This window comes from Artemia sp. Qi Xiang Cuo, chromosome 12 (assembly GCF_049724085.1).
Source record: "Artemia sp. Qi Xiang Cuo chromosome 12, ASM4972408v1, whole genome shotgun sequence".
Taxonomy (NCBI): Eukaryota; Metazoa; Arthropoda; class Branchiopoda; order Anostraca; family Artemiidae; genus Artemia; species Artemia sp. Qi Xiang Cuo.
The window spans coordinates 16,608,432-16,630,303 of record NC_142805.1 but is presented as its reverse complement, the minus strand read 5'-3'; the positions used below and the strand labels follow the sequence as shown (position 1 = coordinate 16,630,303).

Below are 21,872 nucleotides of genomic sequence, written 5' to 3'. Positions count from 1 at the left end.
TAAATTCTAAAAGAAAGACCTTTAAAAACTCATCAAAACGTGTTTATACGAATTTTGTAATGTTTTTACTTGTCGGACAAGCTTGTCGGGGGGGGGGAGGGGGGTTCAAAACCCCTAGCCCCCCTAGATACGGCCTTGCTTATAACGCCCCTGATATCCAAATGTCGACATATGCCATAGATGGGGCTAGAATCGAGTCCGGATTCTTTAAGTTCTCACTATTTATTTCCTTTTTCTATTCTAGGATCGGGGAGATAAGATTTCATTCTAGTTTAAAAAAAATGGATTAAATAGAAATATTTATACACTTATTTACATTTTTTAGCCCTTTGCCCTTCTATACTCAACCAAGTATCGCCTATGAAATATAACCCTATTTTCCAACAAAGCAATGATTGGCACAAAGATCACTGGAATTATATAGGTCATAGGTCAAAATAGGTCACAGGCACATAGATCATTCGAATCATTTAGGGCCCTAACCACCAATTTTTCAATTTTGTTTTTTCACTTTTCATTATTTTTTAAATTTCTTTTGCAAATTTGGTTTTGATCCCAATTCAGATTTTGTTCATGGACAGGAGCCCACTACTGACGGCTTACAACATCATTGATATCCAAATGAGGGTATATGCCACAGAAATAAAAATGGAGGACGGTTCCTCACTTGCTTTCGCTATTTATTTCATTCTTATGTTTCATTCATTATTTCATTTTGGTTTGTCCACGATTCCTTCTCTTCTTCTTTTTTCTTTTTCCAGAATCTGGTCTCTATTCTTTTTTTCTATTTCTATAGTTCCTGCCCTATCTTATGGAACAGCACAAAAACTATGCGAACATAAGCAAAATTAAAGACGTCGAAAAAAACGCACATAATTGGCGAATTACAACATATGGTAACACAGCCTATGCAATAGATCCCCCCCCCCCCTACTTAAATTTAGATTTTTTTTTTATTGAAAAAAATCGAAGCGAAAAATAAAATGTTCCCTTTTCTCTAGATTTTGAAAAACACATTATTTTTATCTTAACTTTGGTAAATCGAAAAGAATTATTACCCCCCCATCCCCCCACTTACATTTTTGTGAATATATCGAACCCTAATTTAATTCATATTTGTCTATTCAATCCCTAACGTGTTTCTTAGAGACAGATGCAGTGGCGGATCCAGGGGGCGAAGGGGGCGCCCCCTTGACTTAGACTAAATTAGTGTAATTTATTTAATTAACAAAAGTTTGCATTAATTAAACTTGCTCTTAACGCAAGTTTATCGGTAAACCTAACCCCCCCCCCCCCCTAAAAAAAATCCTGGATCCGCCCCTGGACAGATGATACAATGAACGCAAATTGCTTAATTTTTATTTTTTGAATCATAACTTTCAATTTTAAGTCGGTATGGGACTCGAAGAATATATTTTGAAAACGAATAATATAAAATGTTTTGCCAAGTATAATAGTTTTTTTTTTCTTCTTGTACACTAGATGGAATTTTTCCTGCATTTAAATTGTTTTTTTTATAATTTCAAAGATTTACCACAGAGGAAAAATATCATTTTTATATACCAAAATACCAAAATACCAAAAACATACCAAAAACATACCAAAAACATAAAAGGAAAAACAGGAAACTCAACCAAAAAAAAAAAAATTCCACTTACTTTTTCGTCTTCGGAGGGTGTGAAAAGAACTGGTTGTCGTAAAAGGTCAGCCATACTGTAAAATTCTGACCTTTCACACGGAGAGTGATATAATTCGTCAATTCGCTTTGATCTGACAGACTGCGCCATCTTTCGTTTGGCAGCTCGCCGCTCCTCATCCCGTGTTTTCCTTTCTGCACCCTTAAAGAAATATCGGCAATTACCTCTATTTCCGGAAGTTTCTATACCATGAGTCATAAATTGGATCCGGCTTAACTACTCTTAATCCGGCTAACGCACATAGAAAAAATTCCCGAATCTATGGGCACAGTTTTTTTTTCGTCAGTTAGTGGCAATAAACTAATTCAATATATTATTTTGTTAACTAGTTTTGAATTTATAAATTAGATTTTCGAAACATGATCAATTACGAGTATAATAAGCTAACTGACAAAATTTGCAATTTGTTTCTACAGAACTGATTGAGGAGAAAAAGCATTGAATAGAAATCCAAAAGTTAAAACTGTTACTGTTACTGCTTTTTTTTTGTGGAATCCCGCTGTGTTTTTTTTTTTTTTTTTTCTTCGGGCTTCTGATCTTCAGTCTGCTTTAGATTAGAATTCTAGACATCACTTCTATAGAGCTGGATAAAATCCCCAAAACTGCCAAAGTATGACATAAAACGACCCACCCACCCCCCCTCCCACCCCCCAAATAGGTTGTTTTTGTATGGATTTAGGGGAATAGTAAATAGCCGAAATCCCATAATTTAATATTTTATTACTGAGTTTGAAGGTTGAAAGTCATTCTCCATGGACTTAGTCCCCCCTCCCTCACAAAGGGGAACCTGGAGACTTACCCCCTCCTCCGAATAAAAGCTGAGCATATTATGATTTTGAAAATTTAAGAAAAGTCAGTTTCGTGACGTGTCACTTTTTTAGTACTCAATTTGTTCATTTTCAAAAAAGTTTACATACGTATGATATGACAAACAAAAGACAAAGTAAGACTCAACGTAGGTCATACAAACACTAGGTGAACATAGCTATACTAAACATGTGACAAATGTATGCATAACAGGTATGACTGTCAAACATATGACTAAACGTACATAAATATGTATGACAAACAAACGAAAAATATTACTCAACGTAGGTCATACAAATACCAGATGAACATAGCTATACTAAACATGTGACCAAGGTATGCATGACAAGTATGACTTTCAAACATATGACTAAGCGTACATAAATATGTATGACAAACAAACGAAAAATATTACTCAACGTAGGTCATGCAAATACCAGATGAACATAGCTATACTAAACATGTGACAAAACATAAGTCGTGCAGTCCAAACTAGGAATTGCCAAGGCTAATAAGAATATGTGTACTAAAAAATCAATCATTAAAGCAAAAACCGGGCAAGGGCCCAAGCCCCTTCCCCTAGACCCAACCTTTTCGTGTGCGACTTAGGGCGTTCATTTGATAACGTTCATTTTGGTGTAAGACTATCAAGGTTATAAAGAATTTTATAATGTTTTTGTCCCGGTGAGTCATAAAGGGGTAAGTCCCCTATATATCCCCTTTAAGTAGATATGGTTGCCAAGAGTTGAAAATAGAAACACATGGTGTTTCTTATTTTTAGATTGAAATATTTCAAAGATAAACTGTTTTATTCAAGCAAAGATTTAAGTCTAAGAATAAAGTGCCTTATTTATCAGCAAGTTTTTTCACGTTGAAAAGAACAGTTCTCTTTTTCGGGATACGCCCTTAATAAGAAATAAATTTATCAAACAACGACATTAAATCGGGTAGACTTTCCAAATACAAACAGAAACTAGAGTCATACACAGTATTAATATTCAGGACAAGATCTCTTAATCAAGATACTAATTAAAAATGAGACATGTGATAGCACAAACTCAAAAAAGGACAAGGATTTTTTTCTTTTTCTTTTAGATCAATCTTAAGTACAATGCAATTCAAGCTGAAAACTTTATTACCGTCTACGGAGGTCAAATTTTGGCCAATCGCAATTTGGGTCGAAGTTCAGCGAACCTTGAGAATTACTGGTGGGCATTTTCGCACTTGCACAAGAGATGGTAAAAACCTTGCGCTATCAACACTATAATTCCGCAAAGTACATTCTATCAATTACCATACACGTGTCAAAAAATTGCATATATATACATATATATATATATATATATATATATATATATATATATATATATATATGTATACGGTTGAAAAAACTTTGGAAGAGTGGAAAGATAAGTCTGCGAACCAAGGTTAGAATATTGGAAGCTACAGTGATGGCAGTGGTTAAGCATGGTTTAAAAACGTGGACACTTCTGAGGACGGAGTTCTTCTGTTTCCTAGGAGAACTGTCTGCGGATAGTTTTGGAAACCCTTTTGATTGACCTTATATCAAAAAACAATTGTACGAAAAAAATAATTCTATCCCATTTGTTAGGCCTATAATGAGAGAAAGGGTAAGATAGCTAGGACAGGTTCTGCGTTTGAAGGATGACAGATTGCAAAAGATCGTCCTTTTCGGTCATTCCGCTAGGGCCAAGCGAAAAATAGGCCCTCCCGAGTGGGGTGGGGAAATGCCATAAGGAAGAATTTAAAGGAAATTGAAACTTCTTTGGAGAAGGTAAAGAGGCTTTGAATAGATTGAAATAGAGGAAGAGCCTACGTAGCTGTGTTGGCCTCCGGTGGCTGAAAATTCAGGATGAGCTATGCGGTGGCTGAGTTGAAGGTGGATGAGTTGTTTGGTGGTTGAATTTAAGCTAGTTGAGTTAGGCGGTAGTTAAATTCAGGATGATTGAGATATTTGGTGGTTTAATTTAAGGTGGTTGAGTTATGTAGTAGTTTAGTTGAGGGTGGTTGAGTTGTTTGGTGGTTGAATTTAAGCTAGTTGTGTTAGGTGGTCTTTTGAATTCAGCATGGTCGAGTTATTTGGTGGTTTAATTTAAGGTGGTTGAGTTATGTAGTAGTTGAGTTGAGGGTGGTTGAATTGTTTGGTGGTTGAATTTAAGCTAGTTGAGTTAGGTGATAGTTGAATTCAGGTTGAGTTATTTGGTATTTTAATTTAAGGTGGTTCAGTTATGTAGTAGTTGATTTGAGGTTGGTTGAATTGTTTGCTGGTTGAATTTAAGCTAGTTGAGTTAGGTGGTAGTTGAATTCAGGATGGTTGAGTTATCTGGCGGTTTAATTTAAGGTGGTTGAGTTATGTAGCAGATGAGTTGAGGGTGGTTGAGTTGTTTAGTGGTTGAATTTCAGCTAGTTGAGTTAGGTGGTAGTTGAATTCAGGATGATTGAGATATTTGGTGGTTTAATTTAAGGTGGTTGAGTTATGTAGTAGTTTAGTTGAGGGTGATTGAGTTGTTTGGTGGTTGAATTTAAGCTAGTTGAGTTAGGTGGTCTTTTGAATTCAGCATGGTCGAGTTATTTGGTGGTTTAATTTAAGGTGGTTGAGTTATGTAGTAGTTGAGTTGAGGGTGGTTGAATTGTTTGGTGGTTGAATTTAAGCTAGTTGAGTTAGGTGGTGGTTGAATTCAGGATGGTTGAGTTACTTGGTGGTTTAATTTAAGATGGTTGAGCTATGTAGTACTTGAACTGAGGGTGGTTGAGTTGTTTCGTGGTCGAGTTATGGTGGTTGAGTTGTGTGTCCATCAAATCTGAGCGTATATTAAAGTCTGGACAAAATGTGAAGGGTTATTGATTGTGAGATTATTTTTGGATTTGCAGAAGGTTGCCTATTTTAATGTTAGCTATCTCTGACCGCTCATTAATTCTAAATCATCCTTGAACGGACACCGATAAGCTTAAAATCCTAAAATAATACTAATTGAATTTATTTAAAAAAAAAACATATCCAGAAGCATATAAAACATATCCAGAAGCTATATAAAACATATTCATATAGAACATATAAAACATATCCAGAAGCTATAGTCTGTTAGGTACCTTACACGACATTAATAAAAGTAATTCAATTGGAATAAGCACAAAAGAAGGAGACAAAAAGACAAAAGGAGCTCGATTTACTCGACCTCAACACACCTTAAGACTCGACCTCAAGACTCGACCTTAACAGTCTGGTGTTAACAAGACACCAGAATACACATAAAAAAGCATCAACACAAAAACACTACCTTCCACCACTATCCCCCCCCCCAAAAAAAAAATATCAAAAAATTAAAAACTTAATGGGCAGAGAAAGACCTCATTTTCACATTCGTGCTAAAGTAGGAAAGTTTTGTTTATTCGCTTTGGAACTATTTATGCCTAGATCTGCCTAAAGGATCCAATGAATATATTTCAGGGGGGGGGAGGGTTGAAATCAGGAAAAAACAGTCAAACTACATAAAAAATGTAGGGAAATTTGTGAGAATCACTTTTCAAAGTCACAATGCACACCCTACGTGTGTAGCCGCCATCTACGCACAAGTCACAATCCAGTCTGGCATTACAAATCCGAATTGGAAGGGGAATGTTGATAAAAAAAAAAAACAAAAAAACAACAACAAACAAACGAACGAAAAAAACCGTTCGCTTCGCAAGTTTCGTTAAAATACACTTAAAGCCTAAAGCTAAAAACAATTGAAACATAAGATTTTGAAAATGACAGCAGTTGTACATAACAGCAAACGGTTAAGAGTTTTTCAACCAGACATGTACACTTGGAGTAGTTACGGAGGAGGTAGTGGCGGATCCAGGGGGAGGGCGAGGGGGCCCCCCCCTCCTAGCATAGTTTAAAGTGTGTAATTTACTTAATTAACTCAAGTTTGCGTTAATTAAACTTGCTCCTACCGCAAGTTTATCGGATCAACCTATTTTTCACCCCCCCCCCCCTAAATTTTTTTTATCGGATCAACCTTTGCCCCCCCCCCTAAAAAATCCTGGATCCGCCCGTGGGATGAGGAGGAGTGGAATTTCGCCAGTACAGCTGAAGAAAAGAGATACATTTGAAAATCACGAGGGGGTCGGAGAAAACACGAGGGGGTCGGAGAGTTCCCAGCCACACCTTCAACCCACCCCTTATGAGGCAAAGATACTTTGTAATCAGCACGACATTCCCTCCAAAGTGTGGAGGGATCATCGACACAAACAAATGCTCGTATACCGTTAATTAAGATATATAAAAGTATATTGCCATAACATTTGAATACTGTGTAATTTAGGGTCATAAAATTTTAAGAAAAATATGGAACATTCTCATATCTGCATAATGGTGTAATGAAAAAAAAAAAAAAATATTGAAAAAGATGTATCTGATAGGTACATAACTCTTGCTGGCGGCACAGCATCATAAGTACTAAATGTCTAATTCAATTCATTCAAAGACTCTAAGAAAAACAAAGGTTTTGAAATTTTCATGAATAAATTAATTTAAAACTTTATCGCCATTTGAGGAGTCTTATACAGCATTAATCTTCTTGGAATATCATCTTTTCGCATTTTTGTTTTGAAATTTATTAGCTTATAATATATAATTTATGACTGTAGGTGATGAGTTTTTATGATTTTTAGACTGAAATACCATATACAAATAAGAATATGACCAAATTTTATAGCTATTTTCTATTCTTTTAATTATCTAAACCAAACAGAAAAATCGAAGGGGAAAATGAGTATTTGACAACCTTTTTGGTTTTAGGGGACAAACATTAATCTAACGGAAAGGGGCATCTCCCACCAAAACCTATTTCTTATACTTCATTTTTATTATATTTGTGTTCCTAATTGTCATTTTATTGCTGGTAAACTAATCAAAAATATAAAACATAGTATAACAATCCAATGCTACAACTACTAACAACTCATCACAGCACCACGCCGACCTGAGGACAACAGCTACATACGCTCCTCCTCCATGCCAATCTATTCAAAACCTCCCTCTTTGCACTTCCCCAAGAAGTTCTATTTTCCATTAAATCTTTCTTGATGACATCCTTCCACCCCAAACCGCAGACGACCTTCTGTCCGTTTAGTCCAAGTCGGTCGGCCCAAAAGGACAACTGTTTAATAATACTAAGTTATTCCAAATAATTCAATGTGTCTAGATCCTTTCAAGTACCCTTCCCCCTCAAAAAATGTTCAAGGTGAATTTGTGCCTGCATGAGGGAAGCCTAATTAGGGAATAATCCAAAGGGAGTTCGCGGTTTCAAAGGGGGTTTCAAAAGGGGGTTTTATTCAACCCCCTCCTGCACCGAATAACTACTTGCAGTGTAAATTTAATCCAAACAAAATTAAAATCAGTAAAAAAGTAACCAGGCAAGAAATTAACAATTTAGACAAGGAAATAGTCAACCAACGAGATGTCTAATCGAATCCAAAAAAAAATTCAGCCAATGTTTAAGCCACAGTTTATATAATTATCCAGTAAGCTTATCGCAGATCATTTCTGGTCTTCGTTCTCGGTGCGAACAAAAAGCTCCTTCCCCTTCTTTCTGCATTAGCGGGTTAGTCTGTTTCCGATTGTTTCCAACAAAGTGCATTATTCGTAATAGCGGGTTTCCACTTGTTTCCTATTAGATCACAGTCTGACTTGTCTACCCGTGAAAAGATCTGATGCCGCCTATGTTTCTATCTGCAAAAACGTTCTCTGGAGCACTCGCACCTTGGTCCGGGTTTTTATAATGGGTGAGATAGTTCGATCATACTGGATAATTATATAAACTGTGGTTTAAGCCAAGCAAAACTGGGCAAAATTAAAAAATAATTGAGCAGCTAGTTATACTCGACTTCCCAAAAAAATTTGATTTCCATGTTCAAAATTCTATATAGCACAAACAAGATGATCAATTTCATCGCATAGTATAGTTTAAGAAAAAACATATGAGCAATCCAAATAGTCTTAACTATTTTTCAGTGCAACTGGTATTTTTCAGAATAAAAATTAAAGTAATTCTCATTTACCAAAAAAATATGAAAAATTAAGGGATTAAATTATTCTGATTCAAATTTCTATTACACCATAATTGAAGGTTTATACTCCCTCTGAAACATATTACGACATTACGTAGTATGTTACGTAACATATTGCGATATTACGGCAAGCTTATTTGTAATTTGTACCAAAAGTAAACGATGTTTTTCGAACAATTCGCTAGTTTTAAATCCATCGGTTCAAGACATTATTTACAATTTTTATTAGAGAATAGAAAAATTTCCCATTCTCGCGTGATACTGGAATATTTTTACCGTATTTTTAATCTAAAAAAACACATGGAACATTCTTATGTTTACCACTTTTGAGTTTTTCTTACTGGAGGATCTAAAATCGCTTAAAAATAAAAAAAAAACATTTTCCCAGTTTCGCAAATTTCTGGCACAATTTATCTTTTCGATCTAAAAAATACAAAGCAAAAGGAGCAAAATATATTTTCAAAATCACCGGGGGAGGGGGGTTAATTGTATTTTTTTTTCAGTGTACAAAAATGCATTTTCCACTTAAAGTACAAAAAGGTTTTGGCGTGAGGGGGGGGGGGGGGAAAAAATACCCCCCTCAACGATGCCACTGATAGGGGATATAAACCTTCGTTTATAGTCTTAGTATTCTTCCATGGCTGGCTTTAAGGAAAATGACATATTTTGTAGGTTGAAAGATATCGAGAATTCCAATATACAAAAAGTCCAACATTACAGGGAGGAATTTTCTGTTGCATCGATCATGGGTTGAAATTTGCAGGATGAGTTTGTATGGGATGTTTTTTGGTCAATCTGATTAGTCCCGTGTTTGATTTTCCTTGACTTGAAGTTTTCTGGATTGAATCGGACAGGGCCACAAATTTTGACCAATAGTGATCAAAATATGAAAAAAACACAAAAGGATTTTCCCATTAGCTTGCTGAAAAGACCGAATTTTCACGTATATTTTGGGGAGGTTCAAACCTGAAGCCCTCTCTCCTGAATCAGTCCTATAGCCTGACATAAATATCTAGCATAACTCAACCGACATGGACAGTAAGAACCAATGGATAAGGCCAAAACCGTCGTTCAAGGAAAGTGAAATGGCACAATCGTATCCAGGGGGTACCCTGTTTAAACCCATCCTTTTTACCCCCCCCCCCCTCGACAAAAATCCTTGATATGACCCTAAATTTTCCCCCGTAATTTCTGCCCAACCCGTACAGAAATAACAAAAATACATGTAAACAAACTTTTGTAAATAAAACCTTGATAATCACTAATCTTTGGTAGGTTCCCTCCCCGACAATTTCGTTTGTGCCCCGAAAAGTTCTTGATACGGCCCTAATCCTGTTTCAAACTCGATAAGCAGGTGAAACGGGCCCTTGGCTAAACAAACACCTTTCAATTTAACTGAAAAACAATACCACTGGATGACTTGCTGTAAAAAAAGCGATATTAATTACCATAAGCACTTAAAAGAGCCATGATTTATTCGGCCATTTGTTTTATTCACCTCAGTTTGTTTTTAACAATATAAGCCATAAATCAAGACGGGTAGATATATAGTTAAAAACATAAAAAGAGTGAAATAAAAACCTTTAAGTCATTTTAATTATAAAGTCATTAAAGAAGAACATACAACAGGAGTTTCCCTTTAACAAGGTACTATCAGTGAATCTCAATTACACCCTTTCTTTATATTGGTCCGTAGTCACTATATTTGACTAATGGATAAATTTAAATGACAAAAACAATGAAGTCGAGATCACAACTAAGCAGAAATTAATTGGTCGATGACTGCTTAGTATGCATATAGTAGTAGAAAGTTAAGCGACATAGATATACCTAGGTTTTATGAAGGTGATTCTTGCATAGTCATGTACAGGGGCGGATCCAGGACTTTTTACTTGGAGGGGGGGGATAGGTTGATCCGATAAACTTGCGTTAGGAGCAAGTTTAATTAACGCAAACTTGCATTAATTAAGTGAATTACACTATTTTAGAGGACGTTAGGGGGCACGCGCCCCCTTCCCCCCTGGATCCGCCACTGGTCACGTATACAGGAATTTATATCGGAAAGGGTGAAGGGCTAGAAAAAGCAAAAGCAGAGAGAAATTAAACGAAAATACAGTAAGATAATGAGGGAGTGGAATACCAAATCCGCATCCAGGATTTAGTTTGAGGAGGGGCTACAAAAAACTTTACAAAACCCCACAAAACTGTTAATATACATTTTTAAAAAATTTTCACGAGTTAGACAAAAATTTGGGGGGCCGTCAATAGACATCCCCTCCTGCATTTGAATCCAGCTTTAGGCAGCACCCTTTTCCCTGACTTGGGGTGTCGGTAGCACTATTATAAAAAAAAACACGGAGAAGTTACTTATCCGTCTTTTTACTAGATAAGTTACTTAAGTAAAGGTTACTTATACGTCCTTTAGAGATATTACTTATCACAAGTAATATCTGTATACACTTTCGCCAAGATCAAGAAAAGGGTATTAAAAAGTATGAAGGCCATTCTTGAAATTTTCACGAGGGAACGGCTCGCATTTGTACCGAGGATGTACAAACATCCACTCACTTGCAGCAGCAGAACCAGTTCCTTTTGTTTTGGGGGAGGTAGAGATATAAAATTTTAATAGTTACTTTGGTAGACTCATACAATAGATTCAGGGGCGGATCCAGGATTTTTTTAGGGGGGGGGCGCAAAATAGGTTGATCCTTCTTTTTTTTTAGGGGGGTGGGCGCAAAAAAGGTTGATCCGATAAACTTGCGTTAGGAGCAAGTTTAATTAACGCAAACTTGAGTTAATGAAGCAAATTACATTACTTTAGACTACGCTAGGGGGCGCGCCCCCCTCGCCACCCCCCTCGGGATCCGCCACTGAATAGATTTGTAATGATTTTTTTGTGGCTCGAATTGAATATCGACGATCTTTTTCTTTGGCTTGAAAGATTCTTATGTATGCATTATAACTATCTCCTTGTCGCTTGACATATTAGTATATGTAAGTAACAAGTGATCAAAATTAAATACAGGAGAAATGCTGAGACCGATAGCCGAAGTCAATTTTAATCGTTGGAATCTATAACTCGAAAGTTTCGAGACCAACGTTCCATGTCTTCGCCCTTAGACACATTCTTTTGGCCCTTCCCTCCGTAACAACCTAAAAGTTATGATACAAAAATGAACTTTTTTGGTCTTTCAAGTTCTAAACCCGGTTCACTTTAATCCTCTGACTGTCAAGTCTGACCCTTGGGGGGGGGGGGAGGGGGATTATCGGGTGATTTATTCGGGGGAAGAAACTTTAAACAACTCTCAGGGGGGAGGGGGTTACCATACCCCCTTCCTCTTAGACATATGAAGCTAAGAGAGGAAAGGAAATAATAAATGAAAAATAAAACCAAAAAAGGGTGAGAAACTGGGGGTAAAACCAAAAAAAGGGGGTTCCGCACCCTTTTTTGGTTTTATTTTTCATTTATTATTTCCTTTCCTCTCTTAGCTTCATATGTCATGTATAACCAGTGTGGTCTAAGAAAGTATTTACCTTCACCTTGGCTATGTTATAAGCCATATGAGGACGTCATACAAAATATTTTTGGACGTCATACAAGTTTAACAAGGCACAGTTACTAGTCTAGATAATAAGAAAGAAAAGAAGAGACTTATAATGCCGCTCCTATACCTGTCCATAGGGAAGGGGGCAGATTAAAAAAAAAATTCTAAATGAACCCCCTCCCTACCCCAAGGGGTCACACCTATCCACGACTATAGTCATGCAGAGACCCAAAATATATCTGATTGCTGGATACGCCTCAAATTGTTTTCCTCCGCGGAAATATAAAATTTTGACATTGATTTCTATATTTCGTAAGCTGCATAATTATTAATTATGTCACGCGCCTCACTATAATTTAGGATAAGCGAAAAGTTGCGTAAATGCTAGTGTTTTTTTTTTTTTAGTTTAATGTCAAACGTCGCACGCCTTCCATTTCAATTAACTATAGTAGCAACGCTATCAAAGGAATATATTAACCTGTTAGTAATTTTAACAGAACGTTTCTAAATAAGCGGCACAAAGAGCTTTATCGATCAAAATGATATGGCAAATAAGGAAATACTTGTATGTTCTTAGGGTCACGTGATACAACCAAATGGGCCTGGTCATTTTTTAAATAAATTGCCGAAACCACTTCAAATTTGTTGAGTCATTACTGCCAGATAAACAATAATTTTACAGGCTATCTTACATAATGGCGTGCAAATGATATTGATAAAAATTTTTTGGGGTTTTAGAGCACGTGCTGTTATTTGGGTTTGTGTTGTCAGATGTTGCCGGGGATGGGGGAAATTTCTTGGTATTTCAACTGGAGTTTAAGTATCTTAAAAGTTGCCGATTTTCCACATTATGCGACTGTGGCTCATTTAAACTTGGGTATGAAATCTATACTCTTACAAAAGTCACCCTACTTCCACTTCAAATAGGTCCGACAATGGTTTACTTGTCTTTGTAATTATAACCAAAGGCAAGGGATTCAAGTTAGTCACTAAGTTCGGGAACCTTTAGCAGTGCGTTAATTCACATAATTTGAGGGGGAGGGGGTTGTAAAAATGTATCTTATAAAACCTAGGAGGGTAATTTCGTTGTTTTTCAATTTTTTCATTGAAAATCTCAATGAAAACCATTTTTTATTTACACTACTTAAAAAAGGTATTTTTCAAAATCCAAGTGAGGTAAAAAATATCGGAGGTGGGGGGAGAGAGGAGTACCGACACCCCTCTGTCCCCTCCCCCTATTTGTCACTACAAGTCTTTATATCGAAAGTTATGAGACCCGTAGTCTTCTCCTCCTCCTCTTCTGGGACTCGTCTGAAAGTCCTTCCTCAAAAAAAAAAAAACCGTGGCACTTTTTTTTTTTTTTTTTTTTTTTTTTTTTGACATGGTTCATTTAAACTCTCTGGTTCGGAGGCGCACTAAAGTCTGGTCCTTAGGATGACAAGATCAAAGGATTTTAAGAAACGGGACTTTTAGACCAATTTCGGGGGTATTACTCCCTATTCCCAAGATAAAATTTGAACCTTCAAAAACTAAAGAATGAACCTCTAAACAAAACCGACTTTAAAGATAAGAACATCCCCAGTAAACCATAATATACTCCAGTGATTCGCGGTTGAGTCAAGGGGAAAGGGGCAGGCCAAGAGCGGAAAGTTGTAATTAAATATTACTTTACTACTCTCTTACTGAAAGATTTTTTGGCGTTAAACACATACCAAGACTAGGATAGAGCCCCCCCCCCCACATTCGGTAAGACACTTAATTTTTATCTAAAATAATGCCATTACTGCTTTCATGATGCATAAGCTTAGTAACTGACAGGGTCGCATCGAAGATTTTTTTTTCCAGGGGGTGGGGGGGGGGTTTATAAAAAGATTTTTTCGGGGGCGAGGGGACGTTTACAAAAAAAAACTTCAAAAAACGCATCAAAAATTTGTTTATATACATTTTTGTTATGTTTTTATGAGTCGGAAAAACATTTCGGGGGGGGGGGGGTTAAACTCCTTAACCAGCCCCCTGAATATGGCCTTGTTAACTGAACTGCAATAGCACCATCCTTCCTATATAATGGTATTGTTGGACTAGTAGTCACCCATTCGTAAAAACCATGTGGAACATGTGGCACGCAAAATACGTGGTGGAAGTACTTCATGCGAAAACGCATGGAATGGCAAACACCGCAAGATACACACCATTTGGCAGAGCGGACAGCCACTCAGTTGTTGATATTGGCTTAAATTGTTCCACAAATCACAACTAAATGAGTGGCAAATAGTAAACAATAATTAAATTACCTTATCACAGAAAATTTTAATTTGACAGTAGCCACGATGGCAAGGTGGCCCTTCTTTATGTTCGTCATAGGTATCAATCTGAACGTGAAGTGGCAAGCCCTGGAAAAAAAAATTGATATATATATACTGTCTAAAACTAAACATTGTACGCTTAATTAAAAACAGCAGCGTCAATTCACAAAAGTTGAGGAGGGAGGGCAAATAAGTGTCTTGGAAAATCTAAAGGAGACAATTTTTTCAAAAAAAGTCATTTTTCAAAGCAGCTTGTATTTATTTATGTATACAAATTTGAAATAACTATGTTAAATACAAGATTTAGGAAAATTTTCTTTACTAAACTAAAAAACAAAAAAACTGACAACAACATAGCGCTAATGGCCTTAACAAGCGTGTACAATTTAACTAAAATTATCATTTCGCTGTCGTTTTAGCCCAATTCCTTGAACTGAACAGATTTTTTTTCTTTTTTTTTGTACCCAAAGCTACTAACAGTTGAAGCAGACCTATACAAAACACCCCCCCCCCTGCGGTTGACTCACCTGTATTACCTTTATCCAAACCGGAGAGGTCATAGCAGGATAAAGGTGTAGCCTACATTTAAACAACAAATAGCTAAGGGTCAGCTGACCCTTAGCAAACAAATAGCTGAGGAATCAGGAAATGTTGAGACATGTTGAACTAAATCAAAACACACTATATACAGGTTGTCAAAGAGACGTATCAGCAATGACTCAAAATTGTTTACGCTATATGTTATTGGCCTATTCTGCAATGGCGTAATTTTGTCAAAATCCTGGGGGAGGGGGGGCAAAGTTGGAGCCAATTTTTACAAATCAAGTGAAAATGACAGAGAAAACTGAAAAATGAGCCATTTACAACCATGTATGTAAATATATACTAAAGAACACTGACTTGTTTCTCTGGATTCTTGAATTATGCAGGCGTATATTAATTTTGAACAGAAACTACATTTCAGATTGGGGGAGGGGGGGCAAAATTGGGTCTGGAGGGGGTAGTTTCCCCCCTGCCCCATAGCAAATTACGCTCCTGCTATTCGGTGTAATAAATGCAAATAAAACGAAATCGTTGCAAAACAAGGTATTCAACAACGGGTAGTTTGCAAACTATACATTCAACCAAAAAAAAAACTATTTTATTTTCTTCCGCATTATTAAAAAGAGAAAAATCTTCCTGAATATTGATAATCCGCTAAAATTCGTCTATAAGAAAGCAACATAATTTATTAGTTATACTTGTAATTAATAGAGAAAGCTTGATTTGCAATTTGAATCCAACAAATCTAAAATTTGGACATTAATGGCAAAAGCAATGAAATTGTACTGAAATTAAAGAGAGGGGCTATACAATCTTAGCAAATCAGTATTTTGTTTTTTAATTACTATCCATAATCTTATCTGTAACCTTTCATCATTAAAAAAGATAAAAACAGACTGTGACAATTCAAAATACAAAACGTTAAACAACCCAAATTTTGCTGGGGAGCAGAAAAATAAATGTGTTTTCCTTTGCTTTTATTACAAAACAGCTGGTTTGCAACAGAAACATTTTTTTTTAGTTTGTAACAGTTTTTTTAGCCATCTAAAATACGGCAACAATCACTTTGGCATCAAAAGCCCGATTTTATTCCTTTTTTTCTAGGATGGAAGAGGATATAAGGCATTTTCAAGAAACTAGAAACTTCAAATGTCTCGAGAACTAAATAACCTAGAGAAAACAGATTAAACCAATCGATACAGCTTCGTTAGTCTGGGGGTAAAAAATCCTAAGGAGTAAAAAAACCTATTTTTCCCAAAAGCATCACTCACCTAAATCAGGGGCGTATAATAGTAAATATAATAAGTAGTAAATGTAATAGTAAATGCAATAAACCTACCATAAAATAGTAAAAATAGTAAATAATAAATAATTGATAAATAATAACAATAATAATAATAAAGGGATATAAAACAAATAAAAGCTTCATGTTTATGACCTGGTAAAAATACATTAATGGTCCTCATTTTATATATGCATCCGAAATATATAATAATAAATAATAATATCAATAATAATAATAATAAATATAATAAAACAATAAATAAAAGGACACATGACACCCCCCCCCCCAACTCAGAAATAGTATTAATTACATAATCGGAGGGCAGAAAAATACAGATGGGGGCGCCAAGTTTTGTATCAGTACCCCCCCCCCCCCAGAAAAAGTTTAATTCTGAATCCGCCTCTCTATATAATTGTCTCTCTTTTAATTTCTTTTTTGGAAATTTTGAATCCATTCGCAAATTCAACGGTCAAATCCACCTAAAACTGATCTTTTCAGCCCACTACGAAACCACATAATGATGAAGAATGAAATTGCGCAATCCCATAATACGACATAAGGGAAGAAGTAGGACTAATTCATGGGTACAAATTTACGATTATGGGAGGGTTGTAAATTTGGGTCTTTTTGACGCGGAAAACAGTTAAAGATGTTTTTATGAAAGAAAGAAAGAAAGATCCAATGACCATTTTAAGGCATGTCCTTCCCTCTCACTGGGTTGGTGATTTGCTATTCATTTATAGGTAACCTCAAGTTTCCTTTTTGCTTTTATGACAATATTTTAAATAATCAGGTAGGTATACCAGGAGGGAGGGAGTGGGGTCGTTTCCAGTATCTTGCAATTCTTCAAATTTGTCTTACATTTTTCGGTACTTTCACATTATATGGGCCTCTCTAAAAAGTCAAGTTTGGTTAATGCTAATCAAATAAAATAAAATAGGATGACTATATAATAGTTTAGAAACAAATTTGGGCTATATATTTGCACATTAGGGGGAGGGGGGGGGGCAAAGCATATTATATATTAAATACGTGACCTAACCTAATCTAACCTAGGTACCTCTTCCCCCAAAAAAAAAAACACCAAAGAACAACACTTTAAATATCTTAAAACCACGCTATTTTCTCTACTGCGGTGTATTGAATCATCTAGTAAAAACGGGTGTTTCATTGCGTCTTTCCCGTTTGACTTTAGCATCTTTTGTTGGACTTCTTTAGAGGGGCCCATATGATGCAAAAGCACCCATTTTTCATACAACCGTCTTAATATTGGGTACTTATCTGTTAGCCAGTACAAACTCGAGAACTTGGATCTATAGAATCAGACAATAACCGGTTTATTGCTGTTTGTATACGGAGACAATTAGCTTCGGCTCAGCAGAAAACAACATTGTAGCTATATTTGAATAAATATTTAGTTGGTATTTTGGTTAGGTTACATTTTGCAAACAGTCCCGCTATACTTAACCCCCAATTCCCTTAATATACAAACATACAGCCCAAAATAACATATATCCTATCTATTTCCCAAGCGTCTCAGATGTTGCAACCCCGTACCTGTAGATTCAAATTGTCGAGTGTGTACTGGCTAACAGATAAGTACCCAATATTGTTACTCTGAAAAAATCCTCCACCCTTCTAAAGTAATACATGTGTGCCGGGTTTATATAGTCAGAATAAAATAATGACAGCTTCTGCGCTAATCATGAGCAGTTTCTACAAACTCACAGCTGCATTCAGAAAAGTTTTGGTGAAGAGTTTATATGTCATGACTGTGTTAAGAAAAGTTTTGGTGAAGAGTTTATACGTCATGACTGTGTTAAGAAAAGTTTTGGTGAAGAGTTTATACGTCATGACTGTGTTAAGAAAAGTTTTGGTGGAGTTTATACGTCATGACTGTGTTAAATAAAGTTTTGGTGAAGAGTTTATACGTCATGACTGTGTTAAGGAAAGTTTTGGTGAAGAGTTTATACTTCATGACTGTGTTAAGAAAAGTTTTGGTGAAGTTTATACGTCATGACTGTGTTAAGAAAAGATTTGGTGAAGAGTTTATACGTTATGACTGTGTTAAGAAAAGTTTTGGTGAAGAGTTTATATGTCATGACTGTGTTAAGAAAAGTTTTGGTGAAGAGTTTATACGTCATGACTGTGTTAAGGAAAGTTTTGGTGAAGAGTTTATACTTCATGACTGTGTTAAGAAAAGTTTTGGTGAAGAGTTTATACGTCATGACTGTGTTGAGAAAAGTTTTGGTGAAGAGTTTATACGTTATGACTGTGTTAAGAAAAGTTTTGGTGAAGAGTTTATACGTCATGACTGTGCTAAGAAAAGTTTTGGTGGAGTTTATACGTCATGACTGTGTTAAGAAAAGTTTTGGTGAAGAGTTTATACGTTATGACTATGTTAAGAAAAGTTTTGGTGAAGAGTTTATACGTCATGACTGTGCTAAGAAAAGTTTTGGTGAAGAGTTTATACGTTATGACTGTGTTAAGAAAAGTTTTGGTGAAGAGTTTATACGTCATGACTGTGCTAAGAAAAGTTTTGGTGAAGAGTTTATACGTCATGACTGTGTTAAGAAAAGTTTTGATGAATAGTTTATACGTCATGACTGTGTTAAGAAAAGTTTTGGTGAAGAGTTTATACGTCATGACTGTGTTAAGAAAAGTTTTGGTGATGAGGAAAATTTTGGTTATGATGAGGTTTGAAACCCCTCCCCATGATAAAAGTTTGGGTCATGAATAGTTTATTTTAGAACAAATAAATTATGAAAAAGCTTATTTTGTGGATTGCGAAATTTATTCAATAATCCTTGAACTGGGTAACCCCCTATCATCGAATTCAGGGTTCTAAGCAGAATTTTCTCTAGGAAGGAGCTAACGTATCACAAAGGGGGACAAACTGAAAAAAATGAATTAGGGGAAATAAGAAATAATAGGGGAAATTGCATAAATTTGAGATCTTGAAGCATCCAAATGCTTCTCCTACATAAGTTCCTGCATATGTTACCATATATGTTGCATATGTTACCAGCATATGTTGCATATGTTATACGTTCATATATATGTTATCATAATATGTTGCATGTGTTACCAGCACATGTTACCATATATGTTGTATATGTTACGAGCATATGTTACGTCCTGCATATGTTATACGTTCCTGTATATGTTACCATACATGTTGAATATGTTACGATATGTTACCTGCATATATTGTACCATATCGAATCATATAACTGAAAATTCGTTGTTTTAAGGTTTGACTTTGATAGTTAAAAACTAATAAACCTGTTAAGTAGGCTATCAGTTACAAACTGTAACAATAAGTGAAGGAATAAACCCCTAAACAGCTTTTAAATTGTTTGGCTATTACTAGGATTTATTGTTGATTTAGAATATTATAATTATTTCACGAAAAACAATTTGTCTTTTATATGCAAACTTTTTATATGGTAATAACTTTGTAATCAAAATTCACAAAAATAGTCTACTCGAATACCTACCTAATATCCAAACAGCTACCCATATATCTGCAGCTTTTCTCTGTCTCCTGAAGTTGAGAAAATCCCCTACTGTCAAGGACGTATCAATGATTTTTGTTTATGATGTATTTGTTCCGATAGCGGGTTACATAGAAACGCATAAAAAAAATCTGTTTTTTTTAGAGACTGTTCAAACCTAGTACCCCCCCCCCCTCGATGCGGCCCTTCCTACTGTTACTGTTTTCTTACAGAAGAACTACAACTTGTATAATACAGATGACGGCCAATTATGCCAAGAAAACACACAAAAGTTTAAAGAAACTGTTAAATCTGATTAATTAAGATCTTGATAACAGTTCTGCCTAATCAGAAATTCTCAAAGCATATCTTCTGCCTCTAGGAATACTTAATCGGATAGGATATCTCAATTTCTAGCGCGTAGAATTGAAAACATGTGTGAAATAAAAACTTACATTATCTACAACTGTCCCTGATTTGAAATAAATTAGATAATGAACAAACACAATCATGACAAGCATACCATCACTGTCATGCCTAAATGTCGTATCTGACATTTTTATACTTTTGAGGTAATTGCCAAAAAATATTTGCTGAGCTGCTCTCAAAGGGAAGATCAGCAATGCAAAATTGATCAGCAACATTCAATTCATTGCAACCCGACCGTAAGGTCGCATCCTAAGGTCGCATCAGACATTTCTCACAGTTCTGAGTCGATCTTCTCGTCACCCGGCATAGCTTCTTCACCTCCACTTATTGCCAGTTTTAGCGACTTAATCTTCTTAACATGAATTTTCAAACCTATTCTTGCACCTTGAACTTTCAAAATTTTGAAAATAAAAATTTTTGAATTAATTAAAATAAAAATATATATATATATATATATATAAATAAATTAAAATGACCAGTGGCTTTCGGATTGGATACGTAATAATGAAACCAATACATGCTTCGCTAACGCAATAGATCTCCATATTTTACAGTACCAACGGGGATGGTGGAACATTTGCCCCCTAGATTTTGTCCTCCCCCTAGATTTTGAAAAGTTACTTTTTTGTTATTATCATTCCAAAACATATATTTTGGTATTTTCATTGAAAAAAAAAATAAACAAAGAAACAAAATTACTACTCCTCTAAATTTTGAAATATACTTACCCCCCCCCCCACATCTTCGTGAAGCAACACCACCGAAGCAACTTGCACCAAAAGAAACAATATAATAAGGTTTTTTTTACATTTGATATATTCAATAAAAACAATGAAAAGTTTAATAAGTAACTCTTATTCCTTTTATCGATTAATTAAAGAGAATTCAACAATGAAATATTTTGTCAATAAACAAGGATTCACCCTTCCCCCTCTGAAAAAAGAGCGATGTGGACGGACAGCAGCACTGAATAATATAGAAATAGAACAGTTACCTTCACTCCTTTTTGGCTGCTGAAGTCTGTACTTAAACACTGAACAGCGATATTAACCTGAAAAAAAGATAATAATAAAAAAAAAAAAAAAATTAAAAATCCAGGCGGACCAAACAAATACACTGGATTTTTTTTTTTCTTGCACGTCTTTATTAAAAATCTGTATTACATTTTTTTTTGTTTTACTCAGTTTCTTTGTTATTCAGACTATTTTGCCTTTGACTGTCTATTTTTTTTTTTGAAATCTATAGAGTCTAAGTGCCGTATGAGTGCCGTACTTAGACTCTATAGAGTCTAAGTGCCAGCATATGAAGATCTTCTCCTTCAGTGTAACAAAACATCATGGACAGCACAAATCAAAAGGATATTAGATGAGAATGGATTTTCAAGTTCGTGGGGCAAGGGAAAGGGGCCAGAAGATAATGAAAAGCTCTTCTAGATATATGGTACCAGACTTGAAAAACAGGAAGTGCAACTATGGCAAGCAGCTGTGGACAAATCTCCGAGTCTTACTTTGTATAGAGAAGTAAAAGAAAATTTTGGTCAGGAGTTTTATTTCAAGCTGGGATTTCCCATTAAATATCTGAGGATTTGGATTCAGATTCGAGCAAATTGTCTTCCAATTTATGCTAAGGTTGTAAGGAAATGGAGGGAAGGTCCGGAGGTCAGGTGTAGTTGCTTGAGATGTGGGGAAAAT

General features: G+C 35.6%; 1 protein-coding gene across 4 annotated transcripts in view; it reads right to left on the bottom strand.

Annotated features, from left to right (window-relative positions):
• Nucleotides 1-21,872, bottom strand: part of LOC148945835 (protein grainyhead-like) — a 317,009-nt gene that overhangs the window by 16,331 nt on the left and 278,806 nt on the right. For all 4 annotated transcript variants that reach the window (XM_089098118.1, XM_089098121.1, XM_089098120.1 and 1 more), the window contains 3 exons: nucleotides 21,176-21,232; nucleotides 14,416-14,514; nucleotides 1,659-1,838 (listed from right to left, as the gene is read on the bottom strand). In XM_089098118.1, coding sequence (XP_088954244.1) covers nucleotides 1,659-1,838; nucleotides 14,416-14,514; nucleotides 21,176-21,232 — 336 coding nt within the window. The remainder of the gene's footprint in view (nucleotides 1-1,658; nucleotides 1,839-14,415; nucleotides 14,515-21,175; nucleotides 21,233-21,872) is intronic.